At 31.1% G+C, this 19,130-nt stretch overlaps 1 protein-coding gene across 1 annotated transcript; it reads left to right on the forward strand.

Moving 5' to 3' along the window:
- Positions 1–3,216: 3,216 nt before the first annotated feature.
- Positions 3,217–18,171, forward strand: LOC140452533 (protein hook-like). Its single transcript, XM_072546853.1, has 3 exons — positions 3,217–3,718; positions 13,693–15,265; positions 17,078–18,171. Exons 1-2 carry the CDS (start codon positions 3,367–3,369, stop codon positions 15,216–15,218), a joined length of 1,878 nt encoding a protein of 625 aa, XP_072402954.1. The 5' UTR covers positions 3,217–3,366; the 3' UTR covers positions 15,219–15,265; positions 17,078–18,171.
- Positions 18,172–19,130: the final 959 nt, after the last annotated feature.

Here is a 19,130-nt window from a genome sequence, read left to right on the forward strand (position 1 = left end):
ATGCTTTTTATCATATTAACGAGCTGGTCAAGTTTATCTTCATCTCCTTCCTCTTTTACAGTTCTAACTTTACTGTACCCGCCAGAGGCCTGCGTAGCTGACTCGTATTCGAGGGCGGCGGATAAGACATCAACCAGCGTTTTGTGACGAGCTAATCGCAGTGTTCTCTGCATTTCATGATCACGAAGACCATCAATAAACGTTTGAACGGCCAATTTTTCCATTATGTCTTCGGGAGCTGTTGGATAAGCATATCGTACTAATCTGGCAATATCTACCTCATATTCTTGAAGAGCCTCATCTTTCTTTTGTCTTCGATTTTTAAGCTGCGACTGATATACATGCTCCAAATGTTCGTGGCCATATCGCATATTTAACCTCTTCTTTAGTTGTTCGAAATCATCCGTCTCCTCTACGGCTATGGTCTGAAGCACATCTAAGGCATCTCCTCGAAGAGCAATAGTCAGGTTTACAGCCTTTTCTTTTTCAGACCATCCATTCGCTCTTGCAGCTGATTCGAACTGTTTCATGTAGTTGTTCCATGACGATTTTCCGTCGAAAGTTGGGACTTTCACATGGACAGAACCTCCACTTCCTTCAAATTTCGGCCGTATTTCCAACTTACATTTCGTCTCGTCTTCTTTTATCTCCACTGTAATCGGATTGTTACCTCTCTCTGCTGTCCCTGTTTCCTCCATCTTCCTTTCCATCTCTTTAATCTTTTCTTCGAAGGCCAACTTATCGGCAGCAACTTGGTTTTTTAACGAAGATATTCTATCGTCCAGGGCAGACATCTCAGAAGTGACTTTAGAGATTTCTGAAGAGATGTTAGCAGAAACTTTGCTTTCCAGGGAAGAAATCTCGTTAGAAACTTTGTTTTCTAAAGAAGCGATGTCGCCGGAAACTTTTGAAATATCGCCAGAAACTTTGTTCTCTAATTTCGAAATCGACGAGATGACAGCATCTTAAGTCTCTGGATCTAGTCCTTCTTCTAGCAAAGCGTTCTTTAGTCGTTGGACTAACTCAGCCTTTTTTCTGGTAGAAGCTAATTCTCTGTCTTCGAGATGTCTTCTTAAATTAGTCACTGTCAGCTCATAAATCGTCGTCATTTTCACAATTTACAAATATTCACTTGTATTATTATTATAAGTCTAATTTATGTTCGATCCAACTTCTAACACCATTTGTTGTGAATTTATTAAAAGGTTCAATATTTATAACACTTACGGATTTAATTTATTTTTTTATTTATATTAACTTATCTGACAATAATTTATATATATCCGTACGTAACAATTAAATTCGCGAGCGCGTCTTCAGAATTAACTGTCCCTCCAAATAAAATGTCCTGTTAATATATGCCATTGCCGTTATGCTAGAACCATCGAACAGCCTTCTCGACTAGCGGCGAAATTTTAACGGCAAAGGCAAACGGGTATTCTCGCATCGGTTCGACCTTTTTCTGGAAGGTCAGTTCAGGTAAATAGAAGTCTCTCGTAAAATCTAAAACATAAGCATGTGAATAAAAACATGTTTACAGGTTAAAACTATGACTCATATTTTTACGTAACAGTATCAACTATTCATCATTTTGGCTTTACAACCCTGTGTGGGTCCTAGCCTCCCCAAGAATTTTTCTCCAGTCGTCCCTATCCATCGCCTTCCTCCGCCAAGCACGTATTTCCATATTTCTCATGTCTTCATCGATGTTATCTAGGAATCTTGTTCTGGGTCTTCCTCTTCTTCTTGACCAATAGGTCTATCAAGGAGCGTTTTTCTAGCTGGGTCGGTTTGCTCCATCCGCATTACATGGCCTACCCACCTCAGACGTCCTATCTTTATGTGTTTTACGATATCTGGTTCCTGGTATATCCTATAGAGTTCGAAGTTGTATCGTCTTCTCCAGACACAGTTTTCATTTACCGCTCCATAGATGCGCCTTAGTATTTTTCTTTCGAAACATCCTAACATGCTTTCATTGCTTTTTGTTAAAGTCCAGGTTTCTGAACCATATGTTAGGACTGGGCGTATTATTGTTTTGTAGAGTTTTACTTTTGCATTTCTTGATATAACTGTAGATTTAAAAAGGAGATTAAGCCCAAACTAGCATCTATTAGCCGTGCAAATTCTGCGGTTTATCTCTGCGGTAGTGTAATTTTCAGTATTGACGAGCGTTCCCAGGTATACAAATTCGTTAACTGCTTCGATGACGCCATTTTCTATAACAAGTGGCCGTAGTGTTTGTGGTTGCGTACCTATTTTCATGTATTTTGTTTTATTGGTGTTTATTATTAAACCCATTTTTGTAGCCGCTTCCTTTAATGCTACGTACGCCTCTCGTGCTGCGTTTTCCGTTCTCCCAACAATATTGATATTATCAGCATATGCTATCAACTGGTATCAACTATTAGATTTTTAAACTATTATAATGGAAAATAAATCTTTGATTGCATTGGCTTCCCGACTTTTAATAATAGTACGCCGACAGAACTGCGTACAGCGTACAGCAGTAAGAAGAGAAAGATCAGATATCTTTGGGCTTGCAGGTGGCTCTTACGAAAAAATCGTGGGCAGGGTATATCAAATTTAGTGTTGATATTATACCAAATTAAAAATAATTAATAAAGAAACTAAACTAAAATTATGACTAAGAAGAGTATAAAACACTAAACTAAGAATAAAATAAACTAAATAAATAATAAAAGAAAAATACGACACAATAGCACACATTAGATAATAGGTTCAATATCAATGCAACAAATAATAAATAAATAAAGAATGTCTCTCGGCAAGGGAATGTAGCTGAATTGACATAAGAATTAGGCGCGATATTTAAATATGTTGGTGTTACCCGTATCATTACCGAAAATCATATGATTTTATCATGTGGAATAGGTAAAACCGTCCGTCCGTTTTACCGTCCTATTCTCCTGTGACAAGCTATGACGAGCCGCATGACAGTACTTATGACAAAATCATATGCTTATCATGCAGTGTAACACGATTTTTTAAAACATCATAAACACGAGGAATCATAACAAATCTCATATGATATTGCCATATTATAAAAGCATGTGTAAAGTCTACTTTATTAGATTTCACTTCAATAAGAATAAAATAATAATAATCGATTAATCTCCGTAATCATCGAGTGAACGAAAAATAACGAATGAACTCGATATCGATATTGTGATGTGATTCATTTCATTCCACATTCAGTCGATGTCGATGGTGGATGTCAGTCAATTGTCACACTGAATGTGACGTGTGCTGTTTATTTATATTTTAATCTTTAAATTACCTAAGATCTAAGATGAGTCCTATCCTATAAATGATAAATAACACAGCATAAATATAATCTCAAATATGGACCCTAGTGAAGATATGTGCAAAAGTCTCGCCAAGTGGTTACAAAAAATCGTTCCCAATAAAACAAGGTCCATTCCTGAAATATGTGATGGGGTTGGAATGGTGGATGCCCTACTTCAAATCTCACCTGAACATTTTAGTAAACTTGAATCAAAAATTAAGAGGGATGTTGGAGCAAACAACTGGCGTTTAAGAATAAGCAATTTAAAAAAGATTGTGGAAGCTGTGATAGAATTTTACCAAGATGTTCTTACACTACAAGTATTAGATATAGGAGTTCCTGATGTCAATCAGATCGGGGAAAATAACGATCCTGTTCAGTTGGCAAAACTTTTGAGATTAATTTTGGGTAGGTGTCATCTTTTTATGAATCAAATTTGATTTCTTTTTCATATGTGTCATACCATACTAAATTATTATGTTCCAATCATTTTCCATATTCTTCTTGAATTGTTTGTTCTATTGATTTTAATTGCAGCTGTAGCATTGTTTAAATAGGACTAGTTAGACAATCCTTATGGAACAAACGTTTGACTTTTACTCTGCCGTCATATGGCGGCCTCTAGTCATAAATTTAAAAAACTATTAACAGAAACTTAATTCTCGGCAGGATTCTATTGGAGTATATTTTTACCTGTCTCATGACTAAGGCAAACCTGTACACGGATGCCAGATTGTGAAGAAAATATAAGACTTTAATAAAATGCTTATTGTTATTATCCTTGTATGCGTCTAGTGAAAGAAAACTTGACTATTTCGAGAGAACATTTCAAATTGTTTTTATACTTTGAGACTTGCTAAATCTAAATCGGTTAGTAATCTATTTAAATAAAGTAGGTAAATGCTGACTTTTTTTTAATTTTTATTAGTTTATCAGATATTTATTTTGGTTATATGATTTGCTAGAAAAGGATTAAATATTTAATTGAAATACACTCGATTGCTATCGTCTTAGAACACTCATGCGGAGGTTTATTTTTTATTCAAGATTTAAGTTTTATCATTGTTTAAAAAAGAAAATCTTTTTAAACAATGGTTTTATGTATGTTTTGAGAAAATTAAATTTTCAATCTTTTAATCTTTAAAATGACGTTTGAAAAGATAGTAAATTTATGGGTATGGTTTTTTGATAATGGTTTTGAAACAAATAAACACATCGATATGCCACAACAAGAGGCAACACATATTTAGGGACAAATTAATCTATGTGTTGGGATAAAAGGAATAATAATTAACAACACTTTAATAAATAGTATCCTTTATTTTATTTATTTATGTATTTTATAATATAAACACCAGTTTTGTATTTCTGTTTACATGAATGAGAAGTTTAAATGAATGAGCTGTTTATTAATGAAATAATTTTAAATTACAAAGTGATAGAGATACAATTAGTGATAAAAATTGATTGTAACATTGTTTTCATGAACTAAAATAAGCAATGTATGTAGTGCGAAACACTATTGGCACCGTGGATGGTTGTTTTGCTATCGAAAACGTATGAAAAACGCGTGGTGTCGTTAACAAACCTTCCTCTTCTACCTCACTATATTTTTTTGGTTTGCATTTACATAGTTTTGGTCAAAATGCTTACTGCATAGAAATTTTTTTTTAAATCGGGTAGCTCCAGACTTTCCAATGCAGCATTACCTACAACAATATTATTATTAACACAACTGAAAAAAAAGGCAATTTTCTGCACAATAAAGTAAAAAAACAATTTAAGTTCTGTATTCAAAATATAAATAACTTGGCAGTTATGCCAACATATTTTTAATTTTTTTGGTAGTATGGGTATGGGTATGGGATCTAGTCTTTCACCCATTCTAAGTAGCTATATCAAGGATGATGTTATCAGTGATTGTATCAACTTGCACTTTTTTCATTCCTTTTTTTAAAGATATGTAGATGATTTAGTTTTGGCACTTCCTAAACACAAAATTATTGAAATAGTCAACATTTTCAAGTATCATAATCAACATATACAATTTACAGTTGAGGAAGAGGTAGACAATTCTCTAGTTCCTTAGAGTAGGTTTCAAATCCAGTGCTTTATACAGGTTGGTGAATTGTTTGCAGTTGGTAAGTTTGGTATGGTTGATTCGTAGTTGTAATAGTCGAGGCTTCTCTTCTAGTTATGAAGTCTAGGGAGAGATGACCAATAAAAGATCGAAGTTTATGAAAAGTTGTTTTGCTCTTTTGCTCTAAGTTTTGTCAAGTATCCTCTACCGACTTTTTAAAAACGAATTTCGAGATTCGTTAGCTAGTTGAATTGGAGTGACTTCAGTCACCCCATGGTTGGTAGCTTCTTTGGCAAAATGATCTGCTGTTTTATTACCAGTAATTCCGGTGTGAGAAAGCAGCCATATGAGAGAGACTGTTACATCGTAAGCAGAGAGATTTTGGTATATGTCATGAATGTTTTGAACTAATAGGTGCTCAGTGAAAATTATATTGACTAAATGGATATATGAAAGATAATCTGAACAAATAGCAATATGTCTGTTTTGATGTGAGATGCATTTAAAAGCCAACACAATACTATATAGTTCACCTGTGCAAACGTTGCATATTAAGGGTAACCGAGATGATCTTACAAGTTCATGTTTAGTGGTTACTGCACAACCAATACCAGTGGTAGTTTTAGAAGCATCTGTATAGAGAATTAAATTCTAAAAATGCTTCCTTTATAAGAAGGTTAGAAGATTCAAGTTTGTTAAAAATAGTGAGTGAGGTATAGATTGAAGGGATATCTTTAGCCCAGAGGGGAAGTAAAGGTAGAGGAAATAAACTAGTCAGAAAAAGGTCAATATTTTTAAGTAGTGGACAAATTAATTGAGGTATAGGTTTTATGATAAGGTGTTGGTTATTGTTAGTGGAAGAAGACGGCATTGTGGCAATTAGGGAATGAACAAGATTACATGGATTTGCAGATGTTGATGCAGCATACGAAAGTAGAAGTGATTATCGTCTTGGGGTAGGAGAAAGTTCATTAGATTCACGGTATACACTCTCAATAGGACTAAAGCGAAAAGCGCTCAGACCTAGAAGTAGTTTTATTGGCACCCCATTGAAGATGACTGAGGGTTTAAAAATGTTCAACCTTTTAAAACAATTGATTTTAAGTTCAGAGATTCGATTTTTTCAATTTAATCTGGAGTCAAACATAAAACCGAGAATTTTACAATAATTAACACCAGAAAGTAGAGAATTGTTAAATAAAATTTGGGGTAAGGGAGTGAAAATCCCTATGGAAAATTTTATTAATTTGGTTTTGCTCTCAGAGAGTGATAATCCTAGTTTGTTAAATCTATCTTGAAGTAGATTTACTACACTTTGTATTAGTTTATATGAGGATGGGACATATTTAAGATGGCAGTAAATGATTAGATCATCAGTGTATTGAACATATTTGATGGGAGGCAAATTTCGTTGATGGCAAGAATGAATAAAGTTAAACTTAATGCAGATTCTAAAGGGACACCTTAATTTTGAGGAAGAGATCGAAAAAGTTTACCCTTGGCAAGGACTTTAAAGATTCTTTCAATTAGATATTTTTTTACAAATGAGAAAATATTACCATTTAAATTATAGTGGGAGTTTTTGTCAATGATTGCTTTTCTGGAGATTGAATAAAATGCCCCTTCAACGTTAAATATAGTTGCTACGACATCTTGTTGATTATAGATTACTTAAGAAATGTGTGTTTGAAAAATAAAAAAGTTATCAATAGTAGACCGATTACGTCAGAAGCCGGATTGAGCGTCGGGAATAATATTATACTGTTTAACGAACCACGTGAGTATTTCATTGATCATTGTTTCAAGAAGTTTGCAGGTAATACAAGTAAGAGAAATCAGACGAAAGATATTGGAGTTATAGAGGGCTGGTCAGGTTTTTTAATTGGAATGATTATAGAATTGCGCCAAACATCTGGGAATTTTTGTGTGTTCTAGATAAGGTTATAAATTTCGAGAAGTTTGGAGAGAGATGTATTAGAGAGATTTTTTAAAAATATATAAGGGATATCATCGGGATCATCAGCAGATTTTGTAAATGAAAACAAGGTAAATTTTAGTTTATTTAGGGTAAACAAGCCGTTCATAAACTTGACATCGTGTGGAGTTGACGAGATGGTGGAGAAAGATTGAGCGCGTAAAGAACTGGGAGTAAAAGCTATATTACTTTTATTGAATCTGTCTTCAACCCCATTAGCGAGTGTGTCAGAAATGAATTGACTGTCAGAGATAACTGTGTTGTTGAAGAAGATGATAGGAGAAACAGTTAGGATATAGGAATGAAGGATGACTAAATTCATAGGATGAAGGTTAGTTTTATTCCTTGGATTTGTGAAACAGTTTTTTTTATAAATGAGAGTGGAGTTATCATATCCACTGGTAACTTTAACATCCTAATATATAAAACTAAATAATGTAAACTAAATTGTAACATATAACTTTTATCGGGTTTTTACCCAGATATTTAGTGGCTCAAAAAATGTACACCTAGACACTGATGATGGAATATGGATTCCGAAAACAATTTGTCTTCATGACATAGCCCGTTTGGGTTTTTTAATTTATGTACCTTTTATAAAGGATTTTAACAAAATTTTTTTTTGTAATGATTTTTCTTTTATCTTAGTATAAATTAGGGCAAGATCTTTCATTAACGATTGTCAGCGGTATGTCAGTGGTAAATTTACTGGCTTCATTTAGAGGTTCGTTGGTGCCTAAGGAATTTTCGAGAAATTTTTCAAGATAATTCTAGAAAACCCTAATTTTTGTGTTTTTATAGGATTTGAGTACAGCTTTTAGTTCGAAATAGTTTATAAGAGAGTTTGGATGATTGGTATCTTGTTGTGAAACTGAGGATGAATAATGAAAGGGCGAAGGAAGAAAAGAGTATATATAGTTAGGTCCAGATTTGTTGCAAAACTTTTATTTTAAATTTTCTGCCAGAATCTTGGCTGTCTCTTAATTGTCAAGGATAACCTTTCGATTAAAAAAGAGATTGGATATTTTAAGGTTATTTTTTGTTAACAATTTATTCATTAATTTTTACATAACACAATTTTTCCAAACTAGACTTGGGCTAGTATTTGATGTACATAAAGTTTTCTTACTTAATTAAATATCGTGTCTAAATTTGGCAAAAGATGATGTAAAAATATACAGAGAGCAGAAAAAATGAATAAATGCGAGAGAAAGAGAGAAATTCTATTCATCATGTATGCTGTGATTAGATTTGACATCAGAAGATTTATCAGAGGATGCACTTATATATACTCTTGTAAGTCGGAGATAGGCTGTTCTTTTAACTTTTTTAAGATTCTAGTGATACGGTTTTTTAGTGATCTTTTCCTTGTACCTATGTAGAGCTTCAATAAGTCCTTTTGAATACCATCTATGTTGGAGGATTTTTAAGCTTCTTGTAGTGGGGTGATACATACAAAAGAGTTCTCAAGAAATGTAATAAGTTGCGTGGAATTGAGTGTAAAATTAGTCGGATTATCTTTGTAAATCATTTCTATAGCGGAAATATAATAAGGTTTCATCGAGTAATCCAATCAAAGATTAGATTTGGACATTTTTTGGCTGGTTTCGGTGGCATTGAAAATGTCGAAGGAGGAAAAGAACTTAATAGAGCAAGAATACCGGATGAAGATAGATGGTAGGAGTATCATGAGAACTGTCATTGAAGTGTCCCCTTTTTTGTCCTACTGCCAACATGGGCTTTGAATTAGTACGACGAGAGATGGATAAATCCATAATGGCAGCCAGGATGGGTATGCAGTTAACGGAGATGGACTCAATTTCCGAAGATAGAAATTCTTTTGATGAAGTTAAGGATTCAGGATTAAGGACTCCTTAGAGTCAACTGAAAATGAAGAAGAGGGAGGAGCATTAGCTGCAATGAGTGTCTGATCTGGTCAACTGGAGACTTTGCAATCAGATTCCACGGTACGACCCGTAAGCTTACAAAGAAAACACTATAGTCTGTCAGAGAATAAAAATATTTTAAAGGATGTATTTTCATGGTTAATTAACAGAGAAGATTGCACTTCGAAGTTCACCTTGTCAGCTATTTCAAATGTTACCCTAGGAAAACTCATGATATATGCCTATTGATCATCTGATGTTCCGTATTCTTTAGGGACTGCTCGATTAGGAATGCGGGATGAAAGGAGATACATTTGAAATAAGGATTCTTTTGGTCGCAGAAGGAAGCCTGCAGATAAAGATGACGGTGGAATTAATTATGACGTTCGGTGTATTAGTTGATCAACGATGTCGGTAGAAGTGAGGAAAATGCAGATTCGATTATTCGAAATGCGAGATGTAAAAGTAATATTTTTTGGATAAACTATTTCACCAATTTCTTTAATATATTTAAATAAAACAGTATTCAAAATGGAGTGCATGACAATAACTTGTTCCCTTTTAGAAAACGAACGGGAAGGAGGTCTAGAGACTGCGTCAACGACATATGATTTTGGGTTGGAATTGAAGTTGTTTTGTGTAAATGTAAATATTTAATTGCTGTTCATGATGTGTAGTCCTGGTTACCCAGACCGTAACACAATACCTAAATGTGAGTACCTAATGGACCCTCTTCCAAACTGGAAAGAAAGAAAAAAATGATCTCACCTATTTCTTGGGATTTTCACTGGTTTTCTTTAATTACACCAATATAGCCGCAATTAAATTCGACTATTGAAATATAAAACCAAATTTGATACTCGTTTTCTTATCACATTGTGATTAAAGAACTTCGCTTCGTATTGTTAACTCGTCGATGAATTACTTTATCTGTTTAACACTGTTTAAATCTTTAAAATCCGTGAGGAACTTTAAAAAGGGTGTTTAACCTTTGACAGTTATTTGACGTTTTTTGAATCGATTATTTGAAGCTTTATTTATAAACTTCAACATTTTATTAAAAAAAAAAACAGTTTGAAAAAGTGCTTTTTAGCTTCTAAACATTTATTCTACTTTTGATATTTTTCATGTCATACGGCTGTACGTAGGCTCAATGAAAAGCTGGTGTAAAAGCACAATTAAAAAAAACAGAAATTTCCATAACCAATAACAAGAAACAAGCTGAGAAATTGCAGCGGACAGATCTCGCTTGCATTTTTCTGTGGCGATATTTTACGAGTACCATTATTTTAATGTTTCAAAACTAATTTACTTCTTCACTGTGTATGCCATTTATAAATCGAATTATAAAATTTAGATATTATTTTACAATGTGTTCAATTTTCAGCTCTTAATGTTAATAAACAATGAATATATTGGCAATTTCTTAAATAAGAAAAAAAAATGCTATTTGATTTCCTCTGGGCCATAGAAGGTTTTGGTTTTTTTTTAAATGTTTTTTTTTTATTAGCTTTATATTGAGCCTACATACAAGTGTATGACATAAAAAAGTCAAAGTTATTAGAAATTTTTATATGCTAAAAATTTGTTATTCTTCAAACTGATTTTTAAAAACAAATTTAATATAATCTTGATGTTTTTTTTTAATAATTTAAAACGAAGCCATAAAAATCGATATCTGTTTACAAAATAACCCTAGAGTGACTGTTTGGACAAGTACAGTTGTTTAAATAATCGGTCTCCTGGATAAACAAATTGAATAACTCATAAACTGTATGGTCGTTCTGTATGATATTTAGCACACTTTAAAAACTCATTAACTGCCATAATTTTAAATAGTTATTACATATCGTTATGCAGAAAAGAAAGTTATTTATATTTATATTATTTATATTTATATTAACATTTATAAATTTTACTTTAAAAATAAGGGTTTTTAAATTATCTCGGTCAATTCTTTATGTATTTTAATTATAAAAATATCAATATTAGAGAACATTTTATGATCTATAACTTTTATTTTAACCATATATCTCTAACATGAATAAGAAACGTTTTATGCGCATAAACTTTTTTCACTTTTTACGATTGTTTAATAAAAAAGCAAAGCAAAATTAGCTGAAGTCTTCACATAATTGTCATCAGCTACCCCTCATATACCTTTTAGAGACTTTAAATACCTGTTTAAGATTTTTTCAGCTTTTTTAGAGTTGTAGATCATAAAAAGTTATGTAATTTTTGAGAGTATCCAAATTAAAATACATGAAACTATTAACCGAAATAGTTGCAAAAAAAACCTTATTTTTGCAGTTATTTATAAATTATAATAACTCTTTTTTGGGCAAGGACATGTAACATAGCTCCTTGAAATTATGGAAATTAATAAGTTATTAAAGTGCGCTAAATATCAATCAGAGCAAATAGTTTATAGGTTATTTAATCTGTTTATAAACATTTATAATAACGTTGATATCGTTTATGCCACAAACTTATTTAGAGGCTTATGAAAAACTGGTGAAAAACACACTTTCTAAAAAAAACAGAATCTTCTATGACCATTACTAGGCAAGAGAGCATTTTATATTTAAAACCAAAGAATTTTATTCTTAAAATCATACTTCCATTGTCTATTAACAGTAAGAGCTGAAAATTGAAGGGACCCTAAATGAAGATCTGAATTGTGCGTTCCAACTTACATAATGGTATATGCGGTAAAGAAGTAAAAATTTATAACCCGTTAAAATGATGGTATTCGTAAAATTCCGCTTCGGAAAAGTAGAATGGAGAACCATTTGAGCTCGGTTTTTTTTTTAGATTTGAACTTTTTCAAAATGAAGCGCGATTGCAGAATTTGCAATATCTTGGCTTCTGTGGCACGTAAAACATAATTTTTTTTTAAACTGGGATAGGTCAACAAAAAGTTGTTTACATAATCGCTTTTTACGATAAACAAATCCTTACTATTTTTATTAGTTACATTACATACCATTATGCAAAAACAAAGTTATTAAAATTTATAAATTTCTGCAAAATCAAGGGGTTTTTTGCAACTATTTTGATGAATTCTTTATATATTTTAATTTAGAAACTCACAAATGGAAGAACTTTTTGAATCTACAATTTTTATTTTAACTATTTTTCTGGATAAAAAACATTTATAGCCAAAATCACCTGTATGTCTTCACAGATTTATTATTAACTAACCCTCATATATCTTTTAGAACCTTCAAATATCTGTATAAAATTTTTACGTGAAACCAATAATTTTTTCCCAGATGGACCTTTGTATAAATTAGTTCTCCGATAAAGATGAACTAAAGATGATCTACTTTTCAATACAATAACTAAAAATAGCTAAAGAAATACATATTTAAATATCTAATACTTTGTTTATGTTTATTAACTTGATATTTATTCACTAATTTGTTTTTCCGAAGTTTATTATATCATAATTATAATACCAACGAAAACGTAAAATTCAAATTAATGCATCTCGAATATGACGCGTGCACCCTGGCGATAATAAAAAATGATGAATGAAAAAAAAATTAAACATTTTTTCAAGTTAATTACGTAACGGAAACGGTGTAAAATAAAAGAATATAAAAAAAGTTTCTATTTACTTACCAGAGTGTAATATCCATCTTTGAGAAGCCGAAGGATTTTTGTCGGAAATCTGAACATTCTTAATCCATGAATATTGTATGGTGATAAACCACATTTGTAATAACAACAAATATTTCCGGCCATCTGTAAAAAACCATTTATTTATTATGGAAGTAACATTATTTTAATTTAAAATCAATTTTTTCAAATATTATTGAATGTATGTAGTATCCGGTAAAATTTATTTCTAAATACCTAATTTGTTTTCTCATACAATGTTTTTTTATGTTTTAAACACATGTAATTAAAATGTTTTACTTACCTCGGACCAAATTTTTGTAATACACTTCCAAATAAAATAAAATATTTAAATTCTTTAAACTTATTTAGATATAGGAAGCCACAGTACGTTTATGTACAATTTTAGTTGACACGATATTTACTAGTTGATAGTAATAACTCTATTTTAAATGAATATCTTAAGTGATTCAAGGTCTGTTTTTTGTAACTTTTGTAAGTAAACCTGTTGCTACTATGTCAGTGAAATATTGCAACGCTGGTGAATTTAATTCAGTGGATCAAAAATGGACGTTTAGTTTAGTCCTTAACTTTTTCACATAGCACCATCTAGTATAATGTATATCAAACAAACAATGGTATATTAAAATCTATTGAGACAGAAAGAGTGGTGACATCTAGTGACTGTCTCAATTAGAATCAAACAAATTTATACATTGCGTTGGCTAACTAGTCCTATTTAAACAATGGCTGTAGTTTATATTTGTTATTACCTCTAGGAAAATTTTGTTTTATTAATTATAAATGTTTGCTCCAGGTTGTGCAATAAATTGTGAGAGAAAACAAGAATATATTACTATGATCATGGAAATGGAAGAATCTATTCAGCAAAATATTATGCAGGCAATTCAACAACTTGATGAGGTTACAGGAGGACAAGGCCGTTCAGGTTTGAGTCTATTAATTTTAGATAGTGATACAAGAGTTATGAAGCTAGTCAGTGACTTGGAATCATCAAATAAGTCAAGAGAAGCTCTAACACAACAAGTAGAAACTTTGGAACAACAAATACAAACGCTTTTAGATGAAAAGAGGTTGCTGCATGAACAAAACCAGATGTTAATTGAAAAGGAGGCTAAAAATCCCCAAGAAAACATAAGGAAGCAATTAGAATCCCTAAAAGATGAGCTCTTTAAATCTGAAGTGATAAGGGAAGACTTTAAAGGAAAACTTTTTGAACAAGAGAAACAAATTCTTACCTACCAAGAAAAGATCAACGAACTTCAAATAACTGCTAATGAATCAGCTAAATTGAAAGATGAAATAGATGCTTTAACAGAATCTGCAGGAAAGGTTGTGGATCTAGAATTAACAGTGGCATCATATAAAAAACGCCTGGAAAACTACCAGGATATAAAGAGAAATCTACAAAAGCTAGAAGAAAAACAAATGGAATACATCCAGAAAAATATGGAACTTGAAGAAGAATTGTCAAAAAACAGTACTTGGAAAGCACAATGTGAGGTATACAAAAACCAAATAGTAGAATTACAACAAAAGCTTGATGAAGAAGCTCAAAAAGCTGACAAAGCTACATTTAACTTGGATAAAATTAAAGCCAAATTAATTAGTTTACAAGGAGAAAAGGAAAGATTGATTCTAGAAAGAGATACTTTAAAAGAAGAAAATGAAGAATTAAAACTTGGTCCAAGGGAAAGTGGAGCAGCTGTTTCCCAAGAACTTACCCCAACAGAAATGGAGAAAAGACTTAAGCTTATGGAAAAAGAAAATAAAACACTTAGAAGTTCCAGTCAAGAAATGGAATCAAAACAACTACAACTTGACAGTGCTCTTAATAGGATTGAGAAACTTCAACAAAAAAATCGAACCCTAAATCAGACAGTATTAAAATTAGAAGCACAAGTGGAAGAGCTTAAAACACAGCAATCAGAAATTCAAGGAACTTCTAGTGGCAGTTCAATAGTCAAAGAGTATAGGCAAAAAATAATTGCCTACCAGGAAGCATTAGCATCTAAAGACAATGAATTACAATCTTTACAAACTAGATACAACAGAAATGTTGGAAGAGCTCGTGAAGTAGCACAACAACTTGAATTCAAATCCAATGGTGATTCTGATAATGCTTCACTAAGGCAATCTACCATAAAAGAAATAGAAGAGCGGTTGATTACTGCCGCTTTTAATAAACTAAGTCTGAATTGCCACAGAGAAAGTATGGATGAGAGATTAAGCGTTTTACATGGAGGACAAGGACAATCTTTCTTATCGAGACAAAGGCAGCCTACTCCAAGAAAACCTATACAGAGATTCAAACCTAAATAAGAAAATTACATTAGTCTATTGAGTGAAAATAATTTATTTTATTCTAGGTATGCACGAGTTGTAAAGATTTTTATTTATTATAGACTTAAGTGGGAAAGAATGTTATTCCCAACTATTTTTATTGATATTATATATATATATATATATATATATATATATATATATATGTATTGTATATAATGACAACTATCATTGCTCCAGAAGTATAATGACAACAGTAAAATGTTGAAAAATGACTTTATTGTGTTTGAAGGATCAAAACTGCATTCTCTACATATTTGTAAATTGTCATAACTGTACTTACCAATTTCGCCAAGACCAGTGATTTCATAAGTATAATTATGATGATTTAAAAATATATAGAAAATGCAGTTTTGATCTCTCCAACACAATAAAGTCATTTTTCAAGATTTTACAATAATTTTGTCATTATACTTCTGGAACAGCTATATATACATATTAAATATACAGTGGAACCTCGATTATCCGTCAGGGCACCGGACCAAGGGTATGACGGATAATCGAAAAGACAATTAAAAGAACATTAAAAAAATTCATAGTATAACTCCCAAATTTTATTTGTATGTTTTATTTGTCAATATAAGAGGGATTTATGTTAGTACAGTCGAATCAATTTGATTTAAAATATTCCGGAATTTTTGTTTGTTTTATTGTTACTTTATATTTTGCAACGGCTGAATTTCTTAATCGACGTAAAATCGTCAAATCTACCTTATTTGTTTCTTCTTGCCGAGAATTCCACTCGATGAATTGTTGTATGTGCGATGCAGCTTCTCTAGCTTCTTCACGCAAATCTTTGTGAGTTGCAATCATCAACATTGCCACCCCAGCCATACTTTTCAATTCATTCAGCATTTTTCTTTAAGATTGTTGTTCTCGGAACATTATAGCAGAAACACTTTTCTTTCGTTATGCAATAATATGCAATAATTTCTATTTTTTTTTTTCGTTTGACAAAACAACATGTTTTCTTTTTGATGCTCCAAATGTGGAAGGCTCCATTTTTTAAAACTTAATGAATCAAAGGACTAAGTGACACAATCAATATTCGAATTTGAATCAAACTGAATTATGGTGACACACAGATATTGACTGTAATAATTATTGTGCTGTGGCAATTTAGGACTAAATTTTTACTTATGTAGTCAATATAACTTATGTATGAACGCTGACGGTTGACAGAGGTGACGGATAATCGAGGTTCCACTGTATATATATATATATATATATATATATATATATATATATATATATATCTATATATATATATATATCTATATATATATATATATATATATATATCTATATATATATATCTATATATATATATATATATATATATCTATATCTATATATATATATATCTATATATATATATATATATATATATATATATATATATATATATATATATATATATATATATATATATATATATATATAATGTGTGTGTGTGTGTACTATATATTATACATTTTATATAGTCATAACACATTTCTGTTATGAATCGCTGTATATCCACTGATTCTTGGTACTAATTATAAAGAATAAGGAGGTATACCTAAGACAACACAGATATTAACCAAAAACCAAAATAAGTTTTAAACAGTACTAATTTATTAAAATTTTTTTAATAATAGACCTACCAAAAAAAAATGTTTCAATTTTTTTATTAAAATTTATTTTATTATATATTATATAAAATATGTGTCTCATTTAAAAGTAAAATAGGAATGCTTAAAAACTTTTCAAAATCTTTGTTAGTGCCAAAAATTAAAAAAGCTAGAAAATAAATGGTATTTGGATTTTTAATAATTAATTACGCAAAACTATTTTAGGAATGGAGTAGGAATGACTTTCGAAATTTGACTGTTGGCACAAAGAGAAAGTACTTAGAGAGAACGATATGGATGAATGCTGAGACTTGATTAATTGATTTTTTAACATAGTTTTCAGGTCCAGTTTACAAGTGGGTATGCTTATTGTAGGATTTTTAAAGTCATTCCTAGTTTTGACTATTTCAGTATTAAAACAGTAGGAAAAAATTCATCCTGGGAAAACATTAATTGCACATATTGTACTTCAATTATGTTGAAGTTATATTTATAATTCAATTATGTTAAAAGAAGAATTATATATTGTATTACAATATATACTAATTTGTTGGCAAATAGTGAATGTAACAGTTTAAATATAAAAGGATCTACAGTTAAGAGTTCCAATTTAATTGTCTATGTCACAGTTACATGTCTTCTTTCTTCAAACTATGTTCTCAGGGATGTTTTAAGATTTGATTTAAATTTGATTACAACATTGCAGTAATGTTTGCTTTCATTTTTGTTGTCCTTTTTCTTTTTACTGTTTTCTTAGATTTTTCTATTGCTTTTATTGTTTAAAGGATATTGTACAAATCTCATAAACAGTACTGCTTTTATTTTCTAGTTTTTTAATTTTAAATAAAATGTTATATACTCCATTAAAATCTTAACAGTATTGTGATATATTTAAAGATGCATATTATATAATAAAGAAAACTTAACTTTGACTTTGAACAGGTTGTTGTACTATTTTATAACGAATGGTATTAAATAGCTATATTTTAGATTTGTTTTGATTGTGTATCCTTCTCATTATTAGTCTAGGGTAAGATATCTTTTGCCTTAATACGAAATATATTCTAGGCACTCTAACCATTTGTACCTAATTGTAACTGTTTGAATTAGAAATTTAAATTGCTTCTAAAAGTTTTTATGATTGACATTTTTAGATGATCAGACATTTTATTATGAATAGTAGAGTATCATGAAGATATTCACGAATTAACTAAATAAATTTTATGTTTTGAGATTTTAAATTACTGGACCAAAATTAGTTATATGAAAATTTATATATTTTAAGTAAAATAGTGAATATATTTTATGTTTAAATTAAATGTGTTATATATTACAAACCTTGTATCTTTGGCCAAGTAATATAAAAACATAGACAAGAAGATTGCTGGAATAAGCCTATGATTCCATTGAGTAACTTAGATGTCATTTAATCCCAAAGCTTACCATACCATTTGGGATAGTGGAGATACAAAGAACAGAGATAAGATGCTTTTTGATTACCTTTGCACTACTGAAATTAATTTGCTGAACAATAGAATAGCAGAATCACTGATTGACTTCTATGTTCTATGGGGATTGGGGATATAACATCTAAATGACATGTGTCTGATGCGATATTCTTATCGGATTATGCACACTTATGCTTTGAGACAAATTCAGTTAAACTGTAACCGAGGTTTTATAGAAACCCTAAGGTGACTGATTGAGAATTCTTTCCTACCTCCTTGGGAAACTGAAAACCTATAATAAGACAAGCATATATTATCATCGAAGGAAAGAATTCTGTGAAAATATTAAAAGTATACCTGACAGTGCCAGAGTTAACAGTTTAACAGGATTGTTAAATGAATTGATGTGTTCACTTCCCACGGTCGACGCAGTTGACTAGAGGAAATAATCAACAAACAAACTTTAGCCGAACCGGAATCTGATGAAGAGAACTTTGGTTCTCACAAGGTCAGATGTGATATTGAAACTTTCGAACCATATAAAACTGCGGGACCAGATGGTATATTTCCCAGACTACTCCAAGAGGGACTGGAAATAATGATGGGTTCCCTGATCCAACTATTTAGTGCTAGCTATGTTCTGGAGTACCTTACCAAATCTTGGAGAAGAGCGAGGGTGGCGTTTATTCCTAAGCCAGGAAAAACCGATTATACCTTTAGCAAAATTATACAGGCCAATAAGTCTGACTTCATTCGTGTTGCAAACCTTGGAAAAAATCTTTAATGAATATAAATCTCCTTTTTTGGGCATTTTTATTATAAATCCCCTT

This window comes from Diabrotica undecimpunctata, chromosome 10, assembly GCF_040954645.1.
Source record: "Diabrotica undecimpunctata isolate CICGRU chromosome 10, icDiaUnde3, whole genome shotgun sequence".
In the NCBI taxonomy this organism is placed as follows: Eukaryota; Metazoa; Arthropoda; class Insecta; order Coleoptera; family Chrysomelidae; genus Diabrotica; species Diabrotica undecimpunctata.